The sequence below is a fragment of the Salarias fasciatus genome (genome assembly GCF_902148845.1).
Source record: "Salarias fasciatus chromosome 7 unlocalized genomic scaffold, fSalaFa1.1 super_scaffold_4, whole genome shotgun sequence".
In the NCBI taxonomy this organism is placed as follows: Eukaryota; Metazoa; Chordata; class Actinopteri; order Blenniiformes; family Blenniidae; genus Salarias; species Salarias fasciatus.
Genome location: NW_021941229.1, coordinates 15,058,922 through 15,085,272, shown reverse-complemented (window position 1 = coordinate 15,085,272; position 26,351 = coordinate 15,058,922). Strand labels below are relative to the sequence as shown.

Here is a 26,351-nt window from a genome sequence, read left to right as displayed (position 1 = left end):
GTATTTATTGACGACACATTTCAGAGAACAGCGCAGCACGTTTATTGATGGGTCGTAGCGAGCGACACAATGTGCAAATGGTTAAAACAGGTGACCTATTGAGAGTGTGTAACCAGCGATTACATGTCGAGTGCTGCTTTTACTGTGGCGTAGAAGGACAAGTAAATTTTATCATTCACATAAAAACAGACAACATCTTAGCAGTCAATAGTGGTCACACAACGTCCAAGAACGTGTACGTTAAAGTGATACTGTGTGCAGCACTAGAAATAAAAATCATCCACAGCAGCAGGGAAACAACACTTTCACACTCAAAACTTTCATTAATGTTATAAAATACAGCTCAAACTGGCTGTAAAGACCAGTGCTTAGCAGGGAGAGGACCGCTGTCTTGTTAGTGTTGCGCCGAGCACAAAGCTGTTCAAACACACGGCGCGAAAATCAATTAACTTTACAATTACAAATTCAGAACATGACAATAAAAAGATGGAAATACAAGGAATATAAACACTGTGTTTCAATCCACCAAAAACATTTACAGAAAACCTTCCCTTTATCATTCTACCGGAGAAGTAATACTGGTTGGTTCTTATTCCACAGTACGTGGGCCGATCTACCTGAGCTCAGCTTCCTCGACACGGACAGAAAGGCCCGGATTCAAACCGCGGAGCTGATCCTGAAACATTACCGACTTCAGAACCTTTTCCTCTGTCAACATATTCAGGCTGGATATGATTCTCTGTACACTGCGGGGTAAAAAGTAATCTAATAATGGTCATTTTGCAAATATATTCTCTCGAGTGATGCAAAATGTCAGCGTTACTAAAAAAAGTGAAATGCAGATTCTCTTTTCTTCTAAAACAAGCGTTCATCAGTTTGTTTAGTAGCATCTTGCAGTCATGCAGAGACTGTAAATAAAAATATACCTACGAACACATTTATTTTTCAGTGAAGTTCATGCAGGCTTGATTAGCTGTCTCTATATAAACCAGATAAGCCTCCTCGGATCAGTCGGGGGTCTACATTGATCTGTACAGGACCGCCTCTGTCCTCTGCACTGTGTGGAGCCCAGCAAGACAGGATTGTGAGGTGGGAGAGGGGGCCTGGTGATTGACAGTCAACATCTGGAAAATCAGTGCGCAGGCTTCACTCGAGGGTGGATAGAATGTTACGAGAAAAAAAAACAAAAACTAACAAAATGTAAACGTCATGAGATCTTACTGAATTTATCTGCATTAGTGATACGACTAAAACCCACTGACTGTTAAGGCTCCTGACAACACGTCTTCAGTTAAAAATAAAAATGTGTTGCCAGTACAGTGTTGACAGATTGCAGCTTCAGAACTTTCAGTCTGCTTGACCCCAAATCAGCACATTTTCTGTAGACTGTAGCTGCAATAAGGACAATCATTTAAAAGACAGAAGAACTAAGCAACATGTTTTACTTGGGGAAAAAGCAACTCCGTGGTTGAAATAATGCATTGAAAGTGAGATTTACTGTGAGTGCAATTGATTTTTTTCTTAAGTGGGGCTTTTCTGTCCCGTAGTTGTGCGCAAAAGACGAGAAATTTGACTTGGGCATCTCTGGTTCGATGATGGAGTTGGAACATTTCCATCAGCGTGACGACAATAAAGCTTCTGGAATTCTCTGATTTGTTCAGTGACATCCTGCCCAGAGGTCACGGTGAAGTCTGGGTCGTTTGGTTCAGACAGGTCAGTTTTACTCTCCTGACGATGTGTTTTTCCAGTAGTACTTCTGTCTGAAGCTAAATCATGGTATTCAATCAGACTGTGTTTGTACTGTTTTAGCTGTGGAGAGTGTGTTTACTCTTCGATTCATATGATTATGACGACCAGTAACATCGCTTGATGGAATGGAAAAAAGGGGGAGGGGCCTATTTTTGGTTTAACAAGGGAATCGCCTTCTTCACGCCCACACTGTCCGTACATTCATGAATGATTCCAATTATTTCTCCTTTTTCAGCCTTACTTCCCAGATTGAGAAGTAAGAATCAAATAATAAGAATTAAAGTTTTTTTCTTTTCTTTTTTTTTTTTTTTTTTTTTTTAACAAAAGTTCAAGAGACTGGAAATTTAGATTCATCTCTAAATCCTTTAAGAAACAAAAAGAGGGACCAGTCTTCTTCCTTTTTTCATGATTAATAAGAAGATTAAAAGATGGGAGACTTGTTACTTGGAATCCACAGTTAAAACCTCAGATCCATCCAACTCTTGACGTTTTACTGCAAACATGGCTTTTCTCTTCCTTTCCCATCTGCTTTGGTTCTACGATGAGAGGAGGGGCTGCCTCTCAGCAGCAGTGCTCTGAAAAACATGCAGAATACACATTTAAGAGACGGGACTTTCCCAAATTCTAATTCAAAAACACATTTAATCGTAACACTCCCGACACAGACAAATGTCGCGTTGATCGGCAATGACGGACGCTGACCTCTGGGACTTTTTGCCGACACATCAGCAACATGAAAACTCCTCCCAGTATGATTCCCAGACCGATCAGCATGAAGGGGACGTTCTCCACAACGCCTTTCGTGACAACGACCGAGTGCAGCTTCTTGGTCGACGCGTCGTCAATGACGACACTCTGACGGGACCCAGAGGGAAAATAGTTTGAGAGACGAAAGCAAAACAAACGGAGGAGAATGTCAGAAAGCTCGAATGACGCTCACTAAATACTGAAATGGGATATATTTTCACTGAACTGGTTCAGGAGGACACTGTCATCAGTGTGCAGTAATACAATGCAGTATGTCCACTTAGTGGATGTGTGTGTTCTTTTACCTCGTTGAGATAAACCACAGGGAACACCACCGTCATCACGTTTCCCGTTTGACTGAAAGGAAACATAAAAACATCGTTCTGCATCTTTGATAACACATAATGTCCCAGATACGCTCAGTATGTGGGGTACTTTTCATTTTCTGTTTCAATATGAGGTTAGTGCTGGTCCAGCATCCTGATGGCACCAACAGCTTCACGCCGTCACTCTGCGGCGCACACTCAGGTTATATTGCGTCGGCCTAATTCTATCAGTGTTTGTAAGTTTAGAATGAGTGAAATGCAGAAAAGTCACACTGCAGCTTCATAGAAAGTTTCTTTAAAAGAGAGAAAACGACTCTATGGACAACAGAATCAGTCCTCTCCATTCAGTCACTGTGGCTTTAAAAAGAGCAGACGATAACAAATCTTGACAGATCACAGGGAAATATTAAGCCTGATTAAAAAAAAAAACAAAAAAAACAAACCTCTTTATGAACCATTATCTCCAACATGGTACTGAAGTTGTTACCTTGCCAGCTTTTGATAAATGGCTCAAAAGATAAACAACAAGAATTAAATAAAACGACTGTGTTTATTTGTAAATATTTGAAAAAAAAAAATTACTCAAAAAAATTCCAAGTCTTCATTTGTCTTTGTTTGTCTGAACTGTCCTTCCGTTCAGCCTCAAGCAGTGGAGGGAGCGGTCCGACTCCGTCAGATGGCGGTGAAACGCACAAACAAGTGAGTCAGGAGTGTCCAAAAGTCCACTCATGATGATGATGGTGGCAGAATTGCCTTCCAGATATCGTGCCTGGCAGCATTTCCCAGACACGATCGGCCACACACAAGTAAAAGCCGAAAGTGACGTTAACGCAGTCGCCACGAGGTTCACGGAAACGTAGGAGCAGAGTCGCATAAGGAGGAAGTGAAGCGGCCGATTACCTGAAAGTGGGGATTTTCTCCACGTACACATTAATCTGGAGCCGCTTGGCTGCCTGCAGGATGGTTCCCGTTAGCTGCAAAACAGCATAAAGACATGTGAGGAGTCTGCCTCATTATTTATTTATTTTTTTCTTTTTCATTCCCAGCCCCAGAATCACATGTTTTTCATCCACTTTTTAATTGGGCTGAGATTTCAGTTATAACTTTTGGAGAAAAAAACACCTCGCATACAAGTACAGCGCTGTGCTCACATGCTGTTGATGCTTAGATTATTAAAAGTCTTATATTAGCATCAGGAGGACATGAGAACAGATCCAAATTCGTTAGCGACAAGATCAGCTGAACCAGAGAACACCTCTGAACCTCTTATCTCAACAATGCTGAGTCAGTTTAGAATGACACCTGCAGAAGTTTCATTTCTATTTGAAGTCGACTCATCAAGTTTTTATTGCATTTCATTTTTAGTGGATTTCCCTTTCTTTTACTGTACTTGCTATTTGTCTATCTCCGTGTGTTTATGACAAAAACAGCCTCAGATCTGCGCGGCGGGAGGTGAAGTCGGATCGTTAATCCAGCGGTTACAGCAGAAGTCACAGGACTTTGATCGCGCTCGTTATTTCTCATCCAGAGGCAGAGAGCAGGGAGGAGGATAAACAGTAGCTGGTGTGTTGCCTTCAAAGACGTCTAAACTTCAGCTGTCCCCCCCCCACATGATGCGTTTGAGGATCAACTGTGTTAAATGCAAAATATAATGAGGCTCAATGTGATCGCTGCGAGCAGTGAAACATTGGTTATGTATATAAGCATTCATAGAAGTCTGTGTTTGTTCACATAATGACCAAATTGGTGATAAAAACAAGACAATAGAACAAAATTGATTGATTGATCCACCATGGCTTTCTTATGATAATGACAACATTTTAAACTATAGTTTACTATTCACCAGTTAGTTGGTCGCTCTCTTAACACTGAAACAGGTTCATATATACAAGGCAACAATCAAAAGCAAAATCTACGACTCTACTCGGTGTACTGAGAGTGGCAGTCTACATCTCGACGGCTCACCAATCTTTTCAGTGGAGCTTTGCCAGATAAAAAAAAAAAACTGCGTACGCCTTCTCTCATCTTTGATTTGCTGAAACAGTGAAGCTGAGCGCCAGTGGACACGCCCACTAATCAATAAAAGTGTCTGTCTTCGCCGAGATCTCCGGCTGGCCCTCAGAGGAGTTCAACATTTATGGAGATTCTCGATTAAATACATAGTGTAAAGCTGACAGCACAACTCCCAAATGTTTGAGGACCAGATTTTAAATTACAGCAAAACTTTCAGATTTGAAGATCAGAAGGTTTAACTTCAGCCACTAAACATGTTCTCTATAGTAGAATCAGCGCCTCTCTTTAACTGAAGATTGTAACTACCTTGAAGGGCGTTTAGTGAGTTTTTACTACTGTAATTGTACCTGATAAAGGGAAACTGATCATGGTATTTCAAGTTTTCCTTCACCAGCATTAAAACAAATATGTGTAGGTATTATTGGCCTTGAAGTGCATACTTTAACTGCAGTTTAAAAAAAAAGGTGGAAAAAAATACCGATACATTGCAAAATATGACAACATGACAATACAGAAACCCTACAAATGGTTTATCTCAATGTATCAAAGAATCTGTATGTCATGCTGGTCTTTATGACAGTATTACTGCATCAAATGTCGACTAATTCTAGATGTTTCGATCCACACCGTGCTCCTCAAGATGTGTTTTCCCCCCATCTGTTTATCAGAGATTTACCGCCAACCCATTAAGTTATTACAGGATTATTTACGATAAAGACTGCGAGACTTATCTTTGGCGACCGCTCCGTACCATGATCCTGTGCTTTAATGTTTAACCACTGTTGACAAAAGAAGAACTCCAAGCTGCCGGTCGCACTGCTGCCACAGGCCACCACCTGGTGGCAGCGGAATCTAGCGCAGGTCTTTACAGCTGCCATCGAGAATCTAACTATTGTGTGGAAGTGGTTGAATCTTACCGGATGGATATCGATCACGGTCTGGTGATGTTCCTTCTTAGGATTCATCCCAAATACATCCTGGACAAACTTCTCATCAGCCTCATAGAAGTGTGGTGAAGACATTATGATGGGAGCTCCTACAAAAAAAGAAGAAAAAAAAAAAAAAAAATCAGTGCAAGAAACTTCATATAAACAACAGACTGGATTTCGGAGCATAAAGCAGCTTTGTGAAGAACATTTGCATGCGCCGCACAATGAATCATTGTCTCGCTGGGTTGGAAAAGAGAGCAGCTGCTCAGAGCCGTGCGCACCTTCTTTGCATGTGCTGATGTTGAGCACGCCCGAGCCCAGGCAGTTACCAGCCGGCACGCAGAAGCCGGCGTTGGCTGGGTTCACGGTCAGGTTGGCAAACACCTCGCTGGGGGGAGAGAATCGATACCCGGGGATCCCCTTCACTGTCACGTCGTCCTCGTACGCCGCATATAAAGACCTTAGAAAAAGAGTCACACGGCGGTTAATCTTCGGGAGCAGAAACAGTTCATAGGTGCGACGAACAGGAGAGGTTTGGGTTCATTCTCTGTCGTAAGCCGATTTGCTGAAAATATGCCGGTTTTGCAAAAGGTGCGTTACAGACTGTACCGCCATATAAGTGCCTCATAAAGCAAAGCTCTTGCGTCTTTTCACAGCCTCAGTCAGCAGCCAGTCGACCTGTACGTGCCTCTTTGTTACAACTCAGGTATTTAAATAGACAAAAGAAGCTGGCAATGGCTCTTTAAAGCCTGATAACTGAGGCCGTGACCTCCTTTAAGAGGCTATCATTAGACAGCCAGGATAAACTGGTATCATTAATCCAATATGCAGACCTGGGTAAAGTCAAGTGAAGGTTTTAGAAGACTGGCGGGGGGGGGCTGTGAGAGAACCTTTCACTAGCAAGCACACGACAGAGGAATAACACCGGGAATGTGGAATATTCGGCATCGCTCGGTCTCGTCAGGTCGGCTCACCTGCACAGATCAGAGGAGAACATGTAGAGCAGCTCATCCTTGGAGATGATGGGATGGAAAGACGCTCCATTGGTTCCATTAATCATGTTACACTCATCAGATGTCCACCAATTCAAAGAGCTGCAGGCACAAACAAAAAACGCCATGAGAGTTTTTGCATTTGCATCGGGCATAATTCATGTTTTTGACAATCAGTTTTGAGTAAACTTACGTTTGACTTTGGCAGAAAAGGTTAGACTTTTTTTTGTTTAATTGGCACATCCCATAACTGAATGACACTTAAAACCTCTTACTTTTTATTCACGGTTTAGCATAGAAACACATTTTACCTCCTCATAGTTTTTTCCTTCGTCAATTAGTTTGAAACTTATTTGCTGAATATCTTATAAAATACAAGTATTGGGTGAAGTAAATGGAAAAACATTTATATTTCTTAAAACTCCTTAATATAAAAAAGATTAAAAAAAAAAAATTACATTTAAGAGTTGACATTTTCAAACAATATATTTGCAAATTCACAATTTCACTAAACTAAAAACCAGTTTGGGATTCTGAAATAACTATATGTTTCCCTGAAGTGACCAAATAAATGAAATCCCTCTCACAATAGTAACCTGTTTTAAAAACGGATTCTGTCTCTTGTTATGTTGTTCTCACTGACTGGATTCACTGTGAGAGCTGATGTTTTATACCTGCTGCCATTCCATGACTCCACTCGAGCAAAGTCCTTGTACCTCTGCGTACCGGTGGAAAACACATATTCTCCATCATTCGAAGCATTGCTCTGGTTGAAAACAAAAAAAATAAATCATGAGAATCAGCGTAGTAAATGAGGATTTCATACTGTATTCATTCACTTTATGCAACATCCTCTGTGCCATTTTTGAACTATGACGTCGTAATTTCCATCACAGAAATGCATGATTAGATGCTGAGACCTTCGAGAAGAGTCCGAACACGTCCTCCAGATCGCGTTGAAAAAGCTTTAGGGCTTTCAGCAGGCCGTCCTCATACCCCCACAGCAGCTCCCCCACTGTGCGGGTGGTAAACAGCCCTTCTCCGCTCGATCTCATGTAGGAAGAGATCACATTGGCCAACACAGCGTCGTTTTTGAATTTCTCCATCACCGTCTAGTCAGAGCAGGGAAGGAACCAGTGTCAATAAAAACAAAACGCATTTTGTTTTTTCTCTCTCTCTCCAGATTTTAACCCACCATCGCCGGGATGTTGACGGTCCTGATGAGGTCGCTCTCCGGGCCTCGGGACATGTTACGCTGGAAGACGTAGGTCTTGGTGTTGACTGCTGCCACTTTGGTGCCATTATCTTGGAAGTTCACTTCCTCCATGGGCCGGTACTCTCTGTGTTGAAACAAAACAGTCGGTTTCAGCCCATGAGGGACGTGACACGCACTTCTCCTTTACACACAGACACGCAATGTTCACAAATAACTCGGGATCGAACCAACAAACTGACGTTACCACCTTACCGCACATAAAATTAGGATGTAAAATTAACCTTCCATGACAAATAATCTCAGAATTACAGGGCAAGTTCCTTTTGAGGGTTGTTTTTCCTCTTTTCACATGATTAATGAATGCTACTTTGTAGTCGGTTACAGAAACACTGATTCGATTACTGAGAAAAATCTCAACTTCTCCACTCAATGACGAAGCATTTTTGCTCTGTAGTAAAGTGAGACACGCTGGACATCGGCAAAGGTGGGATTTAAGAATAACTATAATTTTTCACGAGAAATGTCACATGAAATTTTGTGCGTGCCGCTCGTGACTAAATGAATAAGAAGAAACTAAATGCTGAATGGACACAATGAAATGCTTTTTTTTGGCAGAAAATGAGGAAGGCTAATACAACATTAAATCTGCAATGTGATTTCTCTTTCTGAGATGGCAAACAGGAAGCTTTCAGAAAACCACTATGTCAGTGTCTGTGCTGGGAGTGAACTGAAAGACACACTGGTGTGTCCAGATACAGGTTTATAAGAGAGACAGTACAAATTATCTGCTTCTCAAATCCTAAATTTACAGATTAAACTTATGGATACCGATATTTCAACTTGGACACCTTCAGAAAACAAGTCAAATTAAAAGGTTCAGCACAAAGAAGAAAAAAAAGAGTGTGAGAAAATGTGTAATAAGGAAGCCTTCATACTGTTTAGCATGTGCTGTTTTATAGGTCTGTCCCAAAATGTCTCAAGGTCAAAAACCTTTTTAAAGTGTTCAAGGTCATTGTTATGCAGATATGAAAAAGTTTTGTTTATTGGTTGCCAACAAAACAATCCTCATGATCTTAATCCATCTGTTACCACAATACAGATTATTGTGTGAATGCTAAATGAATTAGTGGGCTGACCTCGTGCCTTTTAAAAATGTCAGGACAGTTTTCAAAATAAAACATAAAATGAATCAGTTTGATTATTGTCAGTGGTTTGTATCTGTGTCTAGAAGAAAAACATGGTTAGTGGGTCAGGGACAGACTACAGCATTTTTTGAAATCCAAATTGGAGTAGCATTTGATGATACATGAGAACTGGGCCTGTTAAATTCAATGTGAAAAGCTAATTGAAAGGATACCTTTTTTTAAATAAAAATGCATGCAAATAATTGAATTCCAATAAGTGACCCTAAAGTGATCAAATGGGCCGCATAGTGGTTTAGTTCAGTTGGTTAGCACTTTTAGGGACGTTAGTCATGAAATACAGTCCAGATAGGGCCTGTGGCTTTTCTATGTGGAATTTATGTGTTTTCACTGTGTCTGTAGGTTTTCTTCCTGGTTCCTTCAATAGTCCAAAAGCATGTATTTACAGGTAATCAGTGATTTTCAAATGGATGTGGACGTGCATATGTGAGACTTTTTGTCCTCTGATGAACTCACATTTGTATCCTATATTTACCCATAGTACACTGGGATCAGTTTCACTTCCCATTCCTCATCCTATTAATGACATAGTTTGCATGGTTAATTTTATATAGGATTAAAAAAAACAACAACATATTGTGTGAATAACAAAGTGCTGCATGTTGGATCTTTGAAAATTGTTCCACTGTCTTGGCACCTCAGCTTATCTGTTCACTTTGTTGCTTCAACACTTTTATAAGACGTGCAAATATGCAGCCGTCCTCCTGCTCTCACCTATACGTATAGGGTCCGATCTCCACCACGGCTGGCCTGTCACCTTCCAGCACCTCCAGAGGGTTTGTCACATTGAAGAAGTAAAACTGCATGTAGATCGGCGCCGGTGGATCCTGCCAAGCCTCAAAAGCATCTGTACCGTTTTTCAGTACTACTTCCTATATGGGACAAAGGTCAGTGGGTTAAAACTGTGAATTCAGAGGAGCAATGTGCTGACGATAAGCTGCTTCACATCACATGACTGTGACGAGAGGCACTGCGTGTACCTGCTGCAGGAAGCCACTGATCAGGACTGGAACGTGACATTAATTTAAACTGAAAATAGTCTAATACGCTGACGTCATCTTAAAGCACGTTCAGGACAAAAACACAGTTGAAATGATATCCATGTAATACTTGATCTAAAAGCTACAATACGCTACAGCTGTGTGTCGATTAAGGTTAAATGTATATACCTGTAAACACAGAGGACCTTATAATTAATAGTACGTATCTGCTGTTGAAACCACAACAGGTTACTAACAGACAATATCTGTAATTCTACCTTCAGTAAAACACATTTAACTTGATACATTTAAAGCATTTAGGCAGCATGTTTCACGAATAAATTCAACACTTAACTGCGAACAAACTGAGCATGCTAGCATTAGCAGTCAGCAAAATGTCAACGTTTACCTTTTTCACCACAGCCTGTATGAAATGTGGGAACACGGCCGACAACACAAGGGAAATACCGAAGATCAACAAGAGTAGGGAAACCACTCCGAGGCTGTAAGTGCAGCATGATTTCAGCAGCATGATGAGACGGCAGAAGATGACAGCAGCCTTTTCTCTGACAGCACTGGGCTGTTGTTGTTTTTCGTGACCTGGGAACTTGCTCGACCGAACAAAGACACGCGTTCGGATGGAGATAACTCCCACCACCACTTCCGCTTTGTAGGCAATAAAGGATTTCCTGAAGAAGCTCAAAACGCCTTTAATAAGATTGACTTTGAAAAAGTATTTTAGCAAAATGCTTTTTTAAAATCAAACTTATTAAAGACATGTTATTCTTGACAATACTCAACGGGAACTGTTCACTAGCTAGTAGCATTACACACGTTATTTGGCTCAGCTCAGAGGGTTGTCGAAGCCGGATTGCAGTGGAGGAGTTCCTCTTGAATAAGAACACTCTTCGTTTGAGGACACAAAAATCGGTGCCATTCGGAAAATTTCGGTGGTTTCGTCCGAATTCCCTCGCCACCACTCCCTAGGATGAGGGGTGTCAATTCAAACATGCGGCCCGCAGACCGAAACCGATCCTGTTCGGCCTGCAGGATGACTTTGCAAAAAATAAAATGAAAAAGAATACATTACTTACATTATATTTTTGTAATACAGTGTAAAACTAAACAGCTGATTGCAGCCAGATGCGGAGTAAAGGCAACTCACCTTTTTTTTTTACCCCCCAAAAAACTGCATGAACTTCATTTCATCCTGAAAGGATGAGTTGGTGAAGACCTGCACCCTGCAGAAGTTGTGCATAATTTTTTTATTTTTTTTAAGCAAAGAATCATCTGTGCTGGTCAGATGATGGTAGAACTAATATTTCACAGTGGGTGCATTCTTGAAAAACTCAACCACTGATCTGCGACAAATGATTTTGAAGACATCAAAGGTTTTCTCTCCTTACCTTGAGACATCTGAACAGAGTATCATTGAAAAGATTTGTGTTGTTTCAGTTATTTTAGAAATAAATAATACTAAAAAGTTGAAAAAAAACTGCATCTTCATTGTGATCATCGTGGTTGAATGAGAAATAGCAGATTTTTGAAAAGTGTTGATATTTTAACACAGATACGCCTGTAAATCATATGTGTATTATTCAGATCTTACTTGACAGGTGCAAAATAAAACACTACTAATACCAAAACAGTTAGCATGTGTCTCAGCATGATTTGTTGTGTGTGGAGGTTAAAAAGGTTTGTTATAAGACGAGACATATGCATTTCTGCTCAATATAACAATATTTCATATATAGAGCACCTGCATGTTGTACATAGTTTGTCCACTAGATGTCCCTGTCTTGGCATCCAATGAGGCGCCACTTCCTTCATTCTTTGTTGCCTATAAAGTGAAATTATAGTGCTTGAGTCAACATTTGATACAAAAGCAGACACACCTTTGCAAAGCTAAGTCATAAAAAGGCATTTGTGCTACTTTACCATGGTCTGTTATTCGACTTGTATAGCACTTGTATACAAAGAGAGTCCCATATGAATAATTATTTTTGTCTGAAGTTTGGACAAATATCTATATTGATTAAAAAAAACTGTGAAATTAGATGATTTAGTCATTGACTTATACTCAAAATTAGTAACTCAAAAAAGACAGATTGAAATGTAGTTTCACTTTGTGTGGTTTTGGAATGAGAGATGTATTGGTATCTATCCCAATATGTTATCCTATCCTCTCAGTATCAGCATGGCAGTTTTTAGAGCTCAGACAGGTTCTGACCTGCATTAATTTGTTTCATTGCAACATAGGCCCACAATGTCAAAATGACTTGTTTGTTTCACAATTCAAGAGGCGATACACGCAGAGTGCACATAATCACAAGCACCGTGATAAACGGGCCTTTCACAAAGATAAAAAAAGTGGACCTGTTAGCTAATGTTGACCATTTAAGCTGGACATTTCAAACAGTTTTACATCAAAATCTAATCCAAACCGATGCAAAAATGATTCACACTACAAACTGATCAAGTCTTTAATAGACATTTTTCATAACTTTCTGACTGAAGTGCTATTGATCAATGCAATACTAATCATGGACAGGTTTGGAATGTTTGTTGTTATAGTTTGGGCAAAAATGTCTTACTAAGATCCACTTCAAGACTGTACAGAAGAAAAACAGAATTAACAAGATTTATGGACCTTTCAGAAACAGTGTCCATCATGACAGACTATTATCTCACTGCAGGAATTTTCAAATTGTGGGAGGATGAGGCCCCCTCAAAGGTTGAAGCACCTTCCATTCCACCAGGTGAACCAGGTCTACAGTGCAAATGTCTTGTCATGCCACGCAGTAATTTGTAGTTGAATGGTTGGCATCATTCAAACAGTCAAGTATTAAAAAAAAAAATCTAAAGCATGAAATAACAAGTTGGAGCAGGCACATACAACCAAACCAGGAAGGCAACCTTTAAACACCCTGTGTGCCGACACACACAACCAAACCTCAAGAGATAGAAGCAGTGTAGCTGCTACATGTAAACAAACTTACATCAGGCAATTCAATCAAAATCAAAAGAATTGAGTATATATTGCTGTTGTAACTATGAGTTCTACAGATCCATTCTTTAATAATATAAACTTCAGCTTCGCACTACTATTTCATTTTCTCCTAATTTCTTCATAAAAATTGTGAAGAAAAATCAGGTGGATGGGAAAATGCTCCCCCTCCCCCTTACTCCCAGATTTATTTTCTGCAGATGTAATCAACCTGAAAACTCCAAACTCACTTGTACAGAATACAACTTGACAAAACTAACATTTAAACATCCAGCTATGGAAAATGTATCACCAAATAAAGAGATTCCTGTTAGTGAGGCTGTCCTGGCGGAGCACTGTGAGAGTTCTGCTCTCCTGCTCAGTGTGGGGGTGAAGTTTGGGGGATGCGCCTCTCCCCCCTCCGTGAATGGGACACAATGGGGAACAGAAGCGGGCTCGCTCGCCGCGGTCACGAGAGCACTGGCAGAGTGACGTCACTTTCCTGAACCGGGCCGCGGTCGTTGAGCGGAGCGGAGCGGAGTCTTCCCGAGTCCTGCCGAGTTGTCCCGAGTCTCCCCGAGTCCCGAGAGAGAGGCGAGAACAGCTCAACTTTTAATGTAAGCGGGCCGAGCCGAGCCGAGCCGAGCGGAGCGGAGCCGCCGTGTGCCGTCTCGCTGTTTTCCCTCTCCTTTATGCATCTTCCCGGTCGACTGAGTTCCACAACGACTCGCTGTTTCCTCACTTATTCAGTCGCTCGTCCGGGCTCGTCTTAAAAAAAAAAAGAAAAAGAAAAAGCGATTGTCTGCTTTCTGTCCAGCTTTCCTGCCACTCCAACACACAACAGAGGTAAGTGTGTCCGCTCGCTTCATGTAAGCTGATGTTAGGAGTTGAATGGGATGCTTCGGCGTTTTTCTCACAAGTGAACTGTTTGATTATGAATTATGAAGCAGGAATGCTTCTGTGTACTCAGTTAACAGGACGCTCAGTCTGACATCCAAAGTGTTTGTTGTACAATGATGCACGACGATGAACGAGCAGCAACTTCAGCCACGACGCTCCTGCAAAAAATATATTTTTTTATTAAGTAGAATGCACAGATGCAAATGGGAATCTATTTTACTAAGTCTCGAATTTTTTTGTTTACTTGCTTCTTGCAACAGTGAGGACTCCGTCAATGGATTTATATGTGTTTGTTCTCCTTCACTCCTTCACCGCAGATGCAGCGACTAATTTTGGGTCATTTTGAGTGTGGTAACAACAGAAATTTATCTTGGTCACGATTTGGTTATATCACCGGTAGTTTTAACGAATCTAATCACGTTAACTCTTGGTTATGTGCAATTCAGATTAATCTGAATAGATTAAATATTGTTGGAAGAGTCCAGACTTCACTGTTTAGAAATGGGGGTGTGGGGGGGGGCTTCTAAAGAAAAAATATCTCTGGTACAGAAGTGTCTGACCACATCAGAAGTGTCTGACCACTATCTAAATATAACTTTGCTTCATGGTAATCCAAGTCAACATCTATTTATTGATACTAGCTCTCACAAACCATTGTATCCTTGCATAATGCAGTGAGAATGATCCCTTATCATGGGTCAGTGATTAACCTCCTTCCAAAGAAGTCTGAAGTCTGACTAAAAGCAATCTTGGAATGTCTTCCTATTGATTTTATGACATGTTATCATTATTTAAATCCAAAGACCATTCATTGAAGTATGGACTTCATACCTCTGCTTTTCCAACACTTGTATAGTATATGTGACTGAGAGGAGACTCGTCCTCACACCTCTTTTTTGCCGGTTCCAAGCATTATCTATGCCGATTGTGTGGGCGTATATTTTTTGCTGAATTGTCTGGTTGGTGTGTTAACCAAAAACTAAAACTAAAACTGAAAGCGCATGTTGCTTTACTGAATCACAGCTGGCAAGGTGATGTAAAATATGAACCATTCTTAGGTGATTTTATTTTTACCTCTTGGCATTAACTGTCTTTTCATATGAAAATGAAGAAACAAATAACATTTTGGAGATTAAAACATAATCGATCTCCAAAGTAAAAGTCCCATGTAAGTCTGAATATTATTACTAAGCTTATTTTCCAGATTTGTAGCTGTGCGGAGCCTTGATGAATGCACACATTTTTAAAATGCTGTTCCTTCAGACCAGACTGCCAGTAATCACTTGGGGATCTGAGCTGAAGCACAGGCAGACATAGATGACCCCTGGAAACAATGATAATGGAGTAAGTAAACAGTCTAAGTCTGGCTGGAATGCTCTGAAGGATATTTTGGGGTTAAATCATCGACGAGGTCATTTCAGGCATGAAAAACTGGAAGCCGCTCGAGGCAGCCAGGGCGCAAAAATACAGTCACCAGACATCCCCACGGGTTTAGCAGTGATTTATAACATCCTTGCAGGAAACAATACAAGCCAGAAACCATTTTCTGCAACAGGTTTAAATTAGGATTGCATGTGGTGGAATCTACTCCCAAAAACTGCCATAAGGGAAAGTTGGAATATTTATATCTGTTACAACTTGAATTTAAGACTCTTTTGTTTGTTACAATTTTACACTGTTCCAGGAATAAGGCTTTAATAAACCTCAGATTTCACTCTGCTCTTTTTATAATAGACTTATTAAATTCACTGAGGCTACGCAGCTTAGTCACTGTGTTACATATTAAAGTAACGCAGAAGTCCTCAAGTTCTATCCTTAGAAACACTCAAGTACATTTAAAGTGGGAGTATCCATCACTGAGGCTAAGTTTAAACATGTGTTATTTTTCTTCTTCTTCTTCTTCGCAGGCTTGACTGAGTGATTGAGTGAGTGACTGCATGGATCGGGCTGAACATGAAGAGCCTCAAAGCGAAGTTTAGAAAAACTGATGTAAGTACTGTAACATATGGTTACAACTATGAGAGTGTGTGTGAGTGTGTGTGTGTGTGTGTCACTGTCTGGACATGTATGTCTTGGAGAATTTTTTTTAGAAGTTTGGGTTTTGCAGCAGATGGTCCGGTGACGATTTTGTATCTGTAAAATACATTTATTTTATGAAAAGTTTTGCAAACTCTTCTGGACGGTTTTAACATGACACAGGCTTTTATGCAACAAGGCAGTGTAGAAACTGAACACGATTCTTATTGAATCACTATGGAAAGCTTTTTTTTTTTTGGGGGGGGGGGTAATCCCACAAAGACCACAGATATCCACACATACTCTGGCTCTGCATTTGCTCCAGATGAAGATTTGCGCCTGCTGACTGTGAATCAGTCTTTAGGGAGGCGGTTCCTCGCATTACTCCAGTCATTCATTTGGTCACAGTCTGAGATGCTCCACACTCACAGGAAGTGAGGCGTCTCCACTGCGTCTGACTCATCTGTTGTCACGGTGACCGTAATGACACGGAGCCAAAAACGCCAGACAGGAAGAGTCTGGAGGGTTTGCTGGATGAATGAGGGGCGCGTCAGGAGACCGAGGGTGTGTCAGAAGTACAGAAGTTGGCAAAATGTTGGAAGGATTCTCCTAATGAGATGTTTGCCTTCCATACCGTTTTCCTGAGATTAAGAGTATGTGGTGGAGCAGGATAGAGGGCTCTGGTTAAATGACATGAACTGCTGAGACCAAGAAATTGTGCCAGAGAGGAAGAAATAGGTGGAGAAGATCTCTGCCTTCGTTCAGTTATACATAAAAAATGCATTTGGGAAAAAAAAGCATCGCTATTGATTGATGTTCAGCTTTAGCAAAGTATTCCAAATTCAGTCAGCTATGCGAAGGAGTACAACGGCGTTCTTTGTTCTGGAAAATGTTGAATCCAGCTTTGGCCTGCAAGGTCAAATAGTTCCTTCTCGGTGAGTGAAACTGAAGGGTTTCAGCCTCACCTTTGTCAGACATTCTCCTGTCACAACCTGCGCCGCGTAGGAGAGGCTGTACACGGTTTGAGATGCTTTAGGAGGGACAAGATTGTCTTGACTAAAATATCCAGTCGTAGGCGGCAGGAGAGAAGAAAGGGAAGAGCAGTGGATGTGAATGTTGCTTGGAAACACAACTGATGCCATTTTCCCCATCATGCATGCATGCATGCCTTAGCACACCTCCCACATTGTCACACTTTGCCACGTTTTATGTAATAAATCCAGATTTTCATATGGGCACACTGATATGATGCAGACTGGAACAGGAAACTACAGCCCTGCTGTACGATATTAGTCACAGTCCAACATTGATAGTAGCTGTCTGGTTGGCAGTCTGAAGTAACACTATAAAACTCTGCTTTTTATTTCAGTCAAAACTGCCTCTGTATTTTGGTCTCATACAAGAGAGGACACATTTTATGCCTTGATTCTTTAATCAACCTTGTAAATAATTTTGTGACTTTTTGGTCACCTTGAGTCATTTTGTTGTGATTTTGTGCCGCCTTTGACTCATTTTCTGTCAAATATACCACAGAAACTAACCGACTGAGCAGATTTTAAAGCACCTCCTCAGGCTTTCGGTCTTTTTTTGGTCCATTGTTTTTTTTGTTTTTAATCTCTTCATTGCTCTTCTCTTGGCGGTCAGTTTGCCTTTCCTGCAGAGAAGCATCTCTGTTTGTGTCATGGTGGTTTTTTTTCTTTTTATAATTAGACATCTCTGTGGTCATTTTATCTCACTTTCAGAGCCCGCAATGATTTAAGCTCAGTTCCCTTTGAGCTCACTCAGTAATCAGAGTACAGTGATTACAATGAATGTGTACAATTAAGACAACTGCAGCAAAATAAAAACTTCACAGGCTAACATGTTTATCTTAGCAAATACTCATTCCACCGCTTTATATAGAAACCTGGAAAGCTCCAATAGAAAGAAAACGTCTCTTTAGTTCTATTTTGAGCTCCGTGTGTGTCAGTGACAGATTACCCAGGAATGTTCCCCCCTAAACCAGCGCTTCTTTTTTCTTTTTTCTTTAAACAAAACAACAGAAACATAATGACTTTGTAGATAGCTGCTGCATGAAGTAAAGACATTTCAAGTGGTTCAGTGTGACGTCTTGGCTTCATGGAGTTTCTCTGAGCTCAGTCGACTGAATGAGTCAGTCAGCTGAACCTTTAATAAAACACCTTGACAGCATGAGGCCTAAATAAGGCCAGTGTTAAAAAAAAAAAAAATGAAGGGTAGAGCGGAGGAGAGGATGGTTATTACTGTAACGTGATACAAGGCGCGAAACAGCTCCAGTGAGGATTAAAGATGAGGTTAAACAGAATACATGTGTGATGAAACCTTTGCATGTTTTTACATTTCTGATCTTTTATAGCTTAATACTTTATATTCTTATTTGTTTTCATGTTTTCTTTAATCTTGGTTATCTCACATTTGGTTACTTGGGAATCCATCACTCTTATCTGTGTTGTGATTTGTGCTGTGAGAGTTCTCATGAGTTCCATGTGGTCTGGTTAAAATGAACCCTGGTGCGATCGCTGTGCCAGCGCAGGCCATTTGTGGAAGTGTGAATCCTGCAATCCAAACCCTGGAGTGCATCAAAAACCGAGTCTGCTTAAAAAGTAGGTCAGTTCACTTGGTGCTCGATACACTTTGATGTAGTGTGAACGCAGCGTGCGCCAAATAGCTGGAAATGCACCAAACAGCACGTGACAGACTTCAGAAGCTCCAAACCCCTCAGCTTATCGTAATTGATGTACATAATGGAGGATTTACTGCCCCAGTTTTAACTCTTTTCTACATTTTATGGGCTGTGGGTGCATTCTTAGCTAGTAAAAAATCCCACCACAGTAATCCCAACATGCATTGTGTTGCATTTAACTCAGCGCATGGCTTTACTGTGGGTGTTATGTTGTAGAATATACGTCACAGCAGCTGTCCAACATCTGGCTTGTTTACATCCTTCAGTGAGTGTGTAAAAATGAAAGTGTGAACACGAAGTCCTGAGTTGACTTCTTTATTTTTGTTTTTGAACTTTGGCACAGACCAGGAAACCGCTTGAAAAATCTTAACAATGCCTAAAACTGCAGGCAGGAATGGCGTCCGAGCACTCCAGTGGCAGTCGCCCGCACCAGCTTCTACATTGCAAGTGTAAACTGCAAGGTCAAGATCGTAGACGAGGTTTTGTTTGTTGTATTTGCAGTAAGTATTGATCGAGACGAGGGATCATCAGTTAGTCAGTCATTTTGCCACTACTGTGGAGCTATCTGCAAAGGCCAAATTCTGTCTTCAGTTTGCAGTGAAATACAAATAAAGCCTGTTTTTTCAGGCCAATTTTAATGAAATTATAATGTATCAGAATTCGCAAAGGTTTGAGTACAGTTTCACAGACACCGCTCCCAGGTACTGGCCTGATCTTGCATACTTGTATTCATTGCTGTTAAACTGATTCTACTACAGTCGTTGGGTAAAATGAAAATACTTTCCCTTCATTCAAACGTGTTCTTTCTTTAGCCTGTTTAATTGTTGGAAAATGATTGTGTAAATACTTTGCAACCGATCTCCGAGCTGCACAGCCAGGCACACTCAGCAGAATGTGTCACTGGGTTAAGCAGATCAGCTTTCTCGAGTGCTGCGCTGTAAATGCATCGCGGTGTGAAAACACTGCCCACACTGAAGGTGCTCGGGCTTTTTCCGAGTTTAATGTTCAACAGTGTGAAATACTGCACAAAAGATTAACAGCAAAGCCGAACGAATGTGTGGTTTTCTCGCAGATTATGCAATGGTGATAACAATTTTTGTCCTGCTCCCACATCATCGAGGATGTGTGTTTGATGGACTTTCATCACATCGCATTGTCCAGGAATTGTGTGCATACCAGTGAGTAACAGGGAGTATCTGCAACAATGCATTATCAGAATGTGTCAGCAGGTGTGTGGCTATGCAAGGTCAAAGTGACTTACAGGAATTTCTTCAAGAGTGTGCGACCATTTATGACTATGCAACGTTTGCGAGACATCCGGCAGTAGCGAGCTTATTTTTTTATTTTTTATTCTAGCTCGTCTCTGCCTCAGCATGTTGTTGGCATTTGTTTGTGATCAGTTTGATTATTCCTATATTTTAAGTTATGTGAGTGTGAGCACGCACGTGGGCACAGGAGTGCCTGGAGGGAGAAAACAGCGTTGAAGACAAGTAGACGGTGTAATCTGGCTTTGGCCAGCGTCCACAGAGAGTGTCTGAACACTCAGCTGTTAGAAACAGTGTTGCTTCTCCTTGCTTTTAAGATGGCTGCACAACAAGAGCCGAAGTGTAAAACAAAAGGAGCCGATACATTATTTTAGGTCTTGACTCAACAGTGGAAGATTGTTTGTCCTATAGTTACTTTATATATGTAAATACCTGAGGTTGACCTAATCCTCAAGGGCCACGCTAAAGTGGTAAATGGGCCTCACTTATAGAGTGCATTTTACTACTTCAGCAGTCTCAGTGCACATGACATGAACAGTCACATCCACCTATTGGCACTCACATTCATTCACACGCCAGTGGGGCAAACCTGAGGTTGGAGTCGCTCAACAAACCGAACCACAGCTACTCTAGTAACAGTCCTCCAAGCTTCCACGTCTCTCTGCTGCAACAGCCCTGAATTCAGTGTATATGTGTCATGCCTGAAGTCACCCATGTGAACCACGCAAGGCTGCATTCATCATTCCAAGAGCTTTCCCTTGAAATACAGTGGAAAATTGCAAAACCGATGACTGCGACTTGGCATTGGACCACTGATCTGAGCAAACACTGTGTTCCAGCATCCAGCACCACTGAGCATTTTCAGTTCTTGATGCTGTCAACACATTTTTTGTAACATGTCAACCCATTAAGTCCAAATTAACAGTTCCGTCCCTGCTGTGTGAGCATAGCCTCTCTGAATCAATTAAATTGTTTGACTATTATCTAACTCGCAACGCTTTATTACCATCTCCCAAGATTGCTATTTGCCAACCCTGCACACACAACTACAGCATAAAAGCATCGGTTATTCTTTTGTTGACAGTAGTCCTGGCTTTAAACACTCAACCAACCAGCCTTTCATACCGGCGTACAGTTTAAACCTGTTACCCCAGCTGCTAGACTAAGCAGGATTACACAAATCTTACACACACACACACACACACACACACACACACACACACACACACACACGTAGCAGGATATAGTAGACACATACACACACCCTCCTCTTATCATCCAGCCTGTCTAATTGATGTGTGGATTATGCTGTCTCCTCTCGTTCCACACAGCTGTTTCATAGCTTCACTTCCTCCGTGCTGCATGGCACCGGAGTCTGAACTCCACACTTACTGTTCGCTGCGTTCAAAATTGATATAAATGTGTCTGAATTCGGTTGTGTCAGTGTTTAAAGTATGGCGTCCTCCTTATCTGGGGTAATGAAATGTGTCTGCTGTGTTCACCAGAGCGGCACAGCGGAGGAAATCACATGCTGATCATCTGAAAACATTTTTTTAAAAAAAACTCCTTGTGTGCCTTGTGGCCAAACGATGTGAAACCATAATCTTTCCCAGCATTCTTGCTGCTGTACAGCAAGGAAAATATAGCCATTAGGAAAACATACTACATCCTCCTTTTTCCATTGGCCATTAAACCCGATGCAGCAGCAGAATAAGAATTATTCTAAGGCAGTAGCTCTTCAGTTACAGAGAATTTCCTTTTTGGTGAAGCAGAGCCTAAAGGTTCAAGAGCCTGAACCAGAGCTCCTTTTGGATGTGTTTTATTTGGCCCTGTCTGACTCGGTTTGGCACGTCGTGGTTTGTTCTGGCTGGGCGTAGTGAAAGGGTATTAGGACTGGGAGTGACAGTAAAACCTTAGGGACAGCCAGGGATTAATCCGGGGGAAGAGGTGGAGGAAGGGTGTTGTCAATTGTCAGCAGGAGATAGTTCAGCGGCCCGAGGGACGACGGTGACCCCATTCACACTTGGGATGTACAGTATTTTCATACGTGATGCGGTGCTAGCTGAGGGAATATTCAATAACTATCAACACAGATATTGAAAAACATGGTGGTAATACCAGCACAGAAAGCTACTTTAGTGAATCATGCTGTATCTTACATTCTGATAAACAACAGAACTGAAAGACTGGTCAGTGTCTATCTTTCAAATACAATTTTACCCTGATAACTTCTCAAAAAAAAAAAAAAGACAATAACCAAGTGTTTCTTGTATGTTTCATACCCTGTCCACCTATGTTACTACTTTAATCGTCAGTGTTGGTAGTTGCGGCGGCTCATTAAAACGTTGCTCTTCAAATCTTCAAAAATACAGACTTTACCTTGGTTAAATTAATCCCAAGGAAAGTCAGGGGGAAATGGCTTAGGGCCTGTTTAAATGTGGATCCAATTAAAGCAGGAGCTGCCCACGGGATCCCTTTATTCCTTATCTGCCTGTGTACATGAACTGAAGACGCTCGGCCAGGAAACCGACCCGTCAGCAGTCACACGAGACTCCGTCGTCTGCCGAGGCCTCTGCATGTGTTTGCATGCTCATTCATGTGTGGGCGCGTGTTTTTTTGCATGGGCTAGTTTGTTGTTGTCTGACGTGGGTGTGAAGACATCAGCTGGGGTGCAAGGTGACTGTATAATCACATAAATCTGATTTTTTTTTTGTTTTTTTGAGCTGTTCATAAAGAAGTACATCCAGTACAGCATGACTCACAAGACCAACATGCCGGTTGACGTTTCTCTGCACTACATGTAGGTGAAGTAATGCAGTGAGACACAACTAATCACTGATAATGTCTGCTGCAGTAAAAAAACCCAACCAGATTAGGTGAAGCGTGAGGGGAGAGGGAGGAGAAAAGAGACACAGTGAGGAGGGCAGATGAGGGAATGAGACAAGTATGGAAGATTAAAGCTTGTAGATGTTGAAGAAAATGGAGAGAAACTTGGTTTGACTGTAAATGTCCCCAGTTTGGTTCACGGCAGGTTGTTTGGTTTGGCCGCCTCTGAACAACTGGAACAATATTCATGACTTGGAGATGGATGGATGGAGGAAGGGTTAGACTCAGTTCACCTGAAAAAACCAAGACTTTTGGCAACGCGCGGGCTGATTTGCTGCACACTTCCGAGAACTGTTTTCGCTCGCAGATGTTTGTGAGATGTGTCTTCTAATGATTTAAATGATGAAAGTGACGGACAGGTTAATGGATACACGCTCGAGCGGTTCGGCCAGATAAACACAGTTTCCTGTTTAAAGCCTGAAACCCAAAATATTGTACTTGGAGCAAAATGATCATTTGAGGGGTTTTTTTTTCTTTCTCTCAACCAAATTGTAACTGTAGGGCATTAGTTTACAAAATGAAAAGTTAAGTATTATTTATATGGGAGAAACAATAGTACTGTAAGTCTGGCATTCAACTAAAAATTGCTGCTTGGCTCGAGAAGAGCATGTGAGCATTGGGAGAGTTGGAGAAAGTGGTTCAAGCTGACTGGTTTTCCAGTACTTGGATTCTTTTTTTCCTCCACCATAGCATTGGTGTGTTAGTATGTATGAACTGCCTTGTCTTCTGCTGACCGAAGTATTTGATTCTGCATATTTTTTCCGACCCTACTGACTTTATGAGCGGCGCACAAGCGTAATGAGGCTGGTCTCTTTCCAAGTGCAGCTCCGTTTATTTATAGGACAGGAAAGGCTATTTGTGTCAGGAGGAAGTGTTGTACGAGAGCTATTTTCACTGGAGATCTTCTTGCGCCCATAAAGGTCCCGTGCCGGACATCTGCTTCGCTTTAGCTTCAGCGTTATGAGTACACGTCAATCGAGTCCTCCTGTATTAAAACTGTGGAAGTCCTGAGAGAAACACTTGAAAACAATAACAAGATCTCTCCTTGTCCATTACAATTTTTAGCTGAATAGTAAATAGTAAATGGATAGGGAATTGCTTCTGGCATTAATAATACACATGCTGGAAGGATAAAAATAACTTTAATGAGCGCTATGCAAAACACTGCCGGTTTTCAGGTCAACATATTCATGACATACATTTGAAAAGAATTCGTTATCGGTGCGTCCAAGACACAAAAATCCTCCTTGGCAGTCTCTGTTCTTGGCGAAATCGGCGCTGACAGAGCGCTCTCTTGGCAGACACTGGATGTTAATAAGAGTGCCATTTAACTGCTCTCTCGCTGCTCTTTATAAAGGGAACCCCCACCATCTCCACACATCAAAGTCTGAATGCAGACACTCGGGAGTAGTGCTGCTACAAAGTCCGATCAGGCCCTGGTTGGACGGCTGGTTTAACTGGCAAGAGATGGAAACATGTTTGCTTTACCTCTGTTGTGCTTAGATATTACATGATGCATCAAGAAGAAACTCTTTTTTTATTCTAGATGCACTAATTTCTTTGTTAAATTTTCTTTTTGGAGCTCCTCGGAACTCCAAATTGCATCTAGTGGACAGTTTCCAGTTCGACAGTGTTCAGATATCTGTTTCTCAAGAGGAGGTTGGAATTTTCCCACAGCCAAGTTACTCATGATCGTATCCTTAGAAACAAGTGAAATATTACATCCAAGCTGTTTGATCCACTGTTGGTTATGTAGGCAGTAGGTACTGATGGATTAATGAAACCCAGAGGGTTTAAAAAAAAAAACCCCGAAACATTTGGCCATTTGTGCTCCATGTTTGCTTCATGGGGTCAAAATGAGCTCAACAGCAAATTGTAAACAGCCTGTTTTCTTTTTTTTGTTGCTTTCATCCCAGCACCAGTATTTACATCAACATTGTTTTGATTTGTATTTAAGTGCAATGGGGGCTGCTACTTAAGTGTGTTGTGATCATTGATGCATTGTGGGATATTATGAGTGCCACGTAGAATAGGGAATGTTTACTGCACTAGATTTCTATACAAAACACCTTATTAAGGTGATTTAAAATCCCGTCAGTGCCTTTATTTAGAAACTGGTTCCTTTATTCTTCAAACAAATGCAGTCCTGACATAAACTGATGTTGACATGTGCAAAATGGTGACGATCCAATGAAGATTCAGTGGTTTTAGGAGAGGATATTTTCACTGAGGTGGGGCTGAGTGCTCACAATTGGAGAGAATTGTTAAACAAGGCAAGCTAAGCAAGAAAAGTGTTCTCCGTTAATTGGCTGCATTACCTAAACATGCAGCTCATGTTGGGGATTATTGTGAAATACGTGGCAGCATCTTTCATTATGAGTGCAGCCATCTGGTCTTTGTTTAACAGTTCTGTATACTAGCTTTTTATTCCTGGTTTCAGAGTTTCAGAATCCAGTAAACTTTTGTACTTTGTGTGTGTGTGTGTGTGTGTGTGTGTGTGTGTGTGTGTGTGTGTGTGTGTGTGTGTGTTGCTCCACATGGCAGTAAGCGATTTCAGCTGTGGCCCAAGAGAAAGGATGTATTGTTAGAGGACATTTGAGCATCTGCTTTGTTGCAGATAAGCTGGTTTGAAGTGAGCAGCCACTGCTGATCAAAGGGCTCAGATATTGTAGTTGTGTCAATCTCTGCCTTTTCTTTACCGTTTCCTCTCCTTTTATTCCGTACAGCGTTCACTCTCCCGTCCCCTGCTGCACTTCCTGTGCTGCCCTCCTCTTTCCCCAAACAAAGAATAATCCTTTGACTAGTATACAGGTTATACCCCTGTGGAGGACAGTCTTGTTCATGTTGCATCTTTTTGTCTCATACAACCTATTTTCACTTATGTCTCTCATCTCTACATGTACTAATCCCACAGAGCAGTGACTCACTGTCTGGGTTCCTGGACCCCCTCCTGGGTTGTGCGTGTGTGTATTGTGTGTATTGCATCTCACAGAATCAAGTGCAGTCGTGAAGAACTGCCGAGTGCAGTTTTGAAAACAGAAAACTTTCACTGCAGTTTAGGGGCTTGTTTACACGACAACGGTGCTTGGAGCCACTGAAAACACAACTTTTGAAAATGGCTCCCAGGGTGGAACTTTTTGAAAATGGTCCGACTCCATTCTCATGTAGATGGAGAAAAATACAAGTTTTGGTAAATGCACTGATTCTGTCTCCGTGTACAAGGGGAAATTGCAACTATTTGACAACGCTGCTGCTGTTCATGTGTGAGCTGATGGACAGGAACAATAATGGCCGCCTCCAGAGTGGCATGACTTGCTAGTTTTATAGTTGAGAGCCACTCAATAACAATCCAACTTCGTCGTCTGTCCATGGACTTTCCTTTGTTAATGTTCATATCATACTGTTGTCTGTGTGTGTCTCTGCGTGTGTGTGTGTGTGGTTTC

General features: G+C 41.4%; 2 protein-coding genes across 4 annotated transcripts in view; one reads left to right on the top strand and one right to left on the bottom strand.

The window, feature by feature from the left end:
• Nucleotides 1-26: 26 nt before the first annotated feature.
• Nucleotides 27-10,768, bottom strand: scarb2c (scavenger receptor class B, member 2c). The gene is made up of 12 exons (XM_030085612.1): nt 10,564-10,768; nt 9,889-10,046; nt 7,952-8,096; nt 7,677-7,868; nt 7,431-7,522; nt 6,739-6,858; nt 6,046-6,224; nt 5,753-5,871; nt 3,723-3,796; nt 2,802-2,853; nt 2,452-2,604; nt 27-2,324 (listed from the first exon to the last, which is right to left on the bottom strand). Exons 1-12 carry the CDS (start codon nt 10,684-10,686, stop codon nt 2,286-2,288), a joined length of 1,446 nt encoding a protein of 481 aa, XP_029941472.1. The 5' UTR covers nt 10,687-10,768; the 3' UTR covers nt 27-2,285.
• A 2,801-nt stretch (nt 10,769-13,569) lies between these two features.
• The window catches only part of rai14 (retinoic acid induced 14), a 34,000-nt gene continuing 21,218 nt past the window's right edge, over nt 13,570-26,351 (top strand). The window contains exons 1-2 of one of the 3 annotated variants that reach the window (XM_030085185.1): nt 13,570-13,986; nt 15,948-16,029. In XM_030085185.1, the coding sequence (XP_029941045.1) occupies nt 15,994-16,029 (36 nt within the window). In that variant the 5' untranslated portion in view covers nt 13,570-13,986; nt 15,948-15,993. The remainder of the gene's footprint in view (nt 13,987-15,947; nt 16,030-26,351) is intronic. The other 2 variants (XM_030085184.1, XM_030085183.1) reach the window with 2 other exon arrangements.

What these genes read in the sequence shown, in the direction of transcription:
- scarb2c (XM_030085612.1), bottom strand. Translation starts at nt 10,686, where the DNA reads ATGCTGCTGAAATCATGCTGCACTTACAGCCTCGGAGTGGTTTCCCTA. An exon ending in CATCAGCACATGCAAAGAAG is followed by an intron (nt 5,872 to 6,045) that starts GTGCGCACGGCT and finishes CTTTTTTTGTAG; the next exon opens with GAGCTCCCATCATAATGTCT. An exon ending in CCGTGATCGATATCCATCCG is followed by an intron (nt 3,797 to 5,752) that starts GTAAGATTCAAC and finishes GCTGTTTTGCAG; the next exon opens with CTAACGGGAACCATCCTGCA.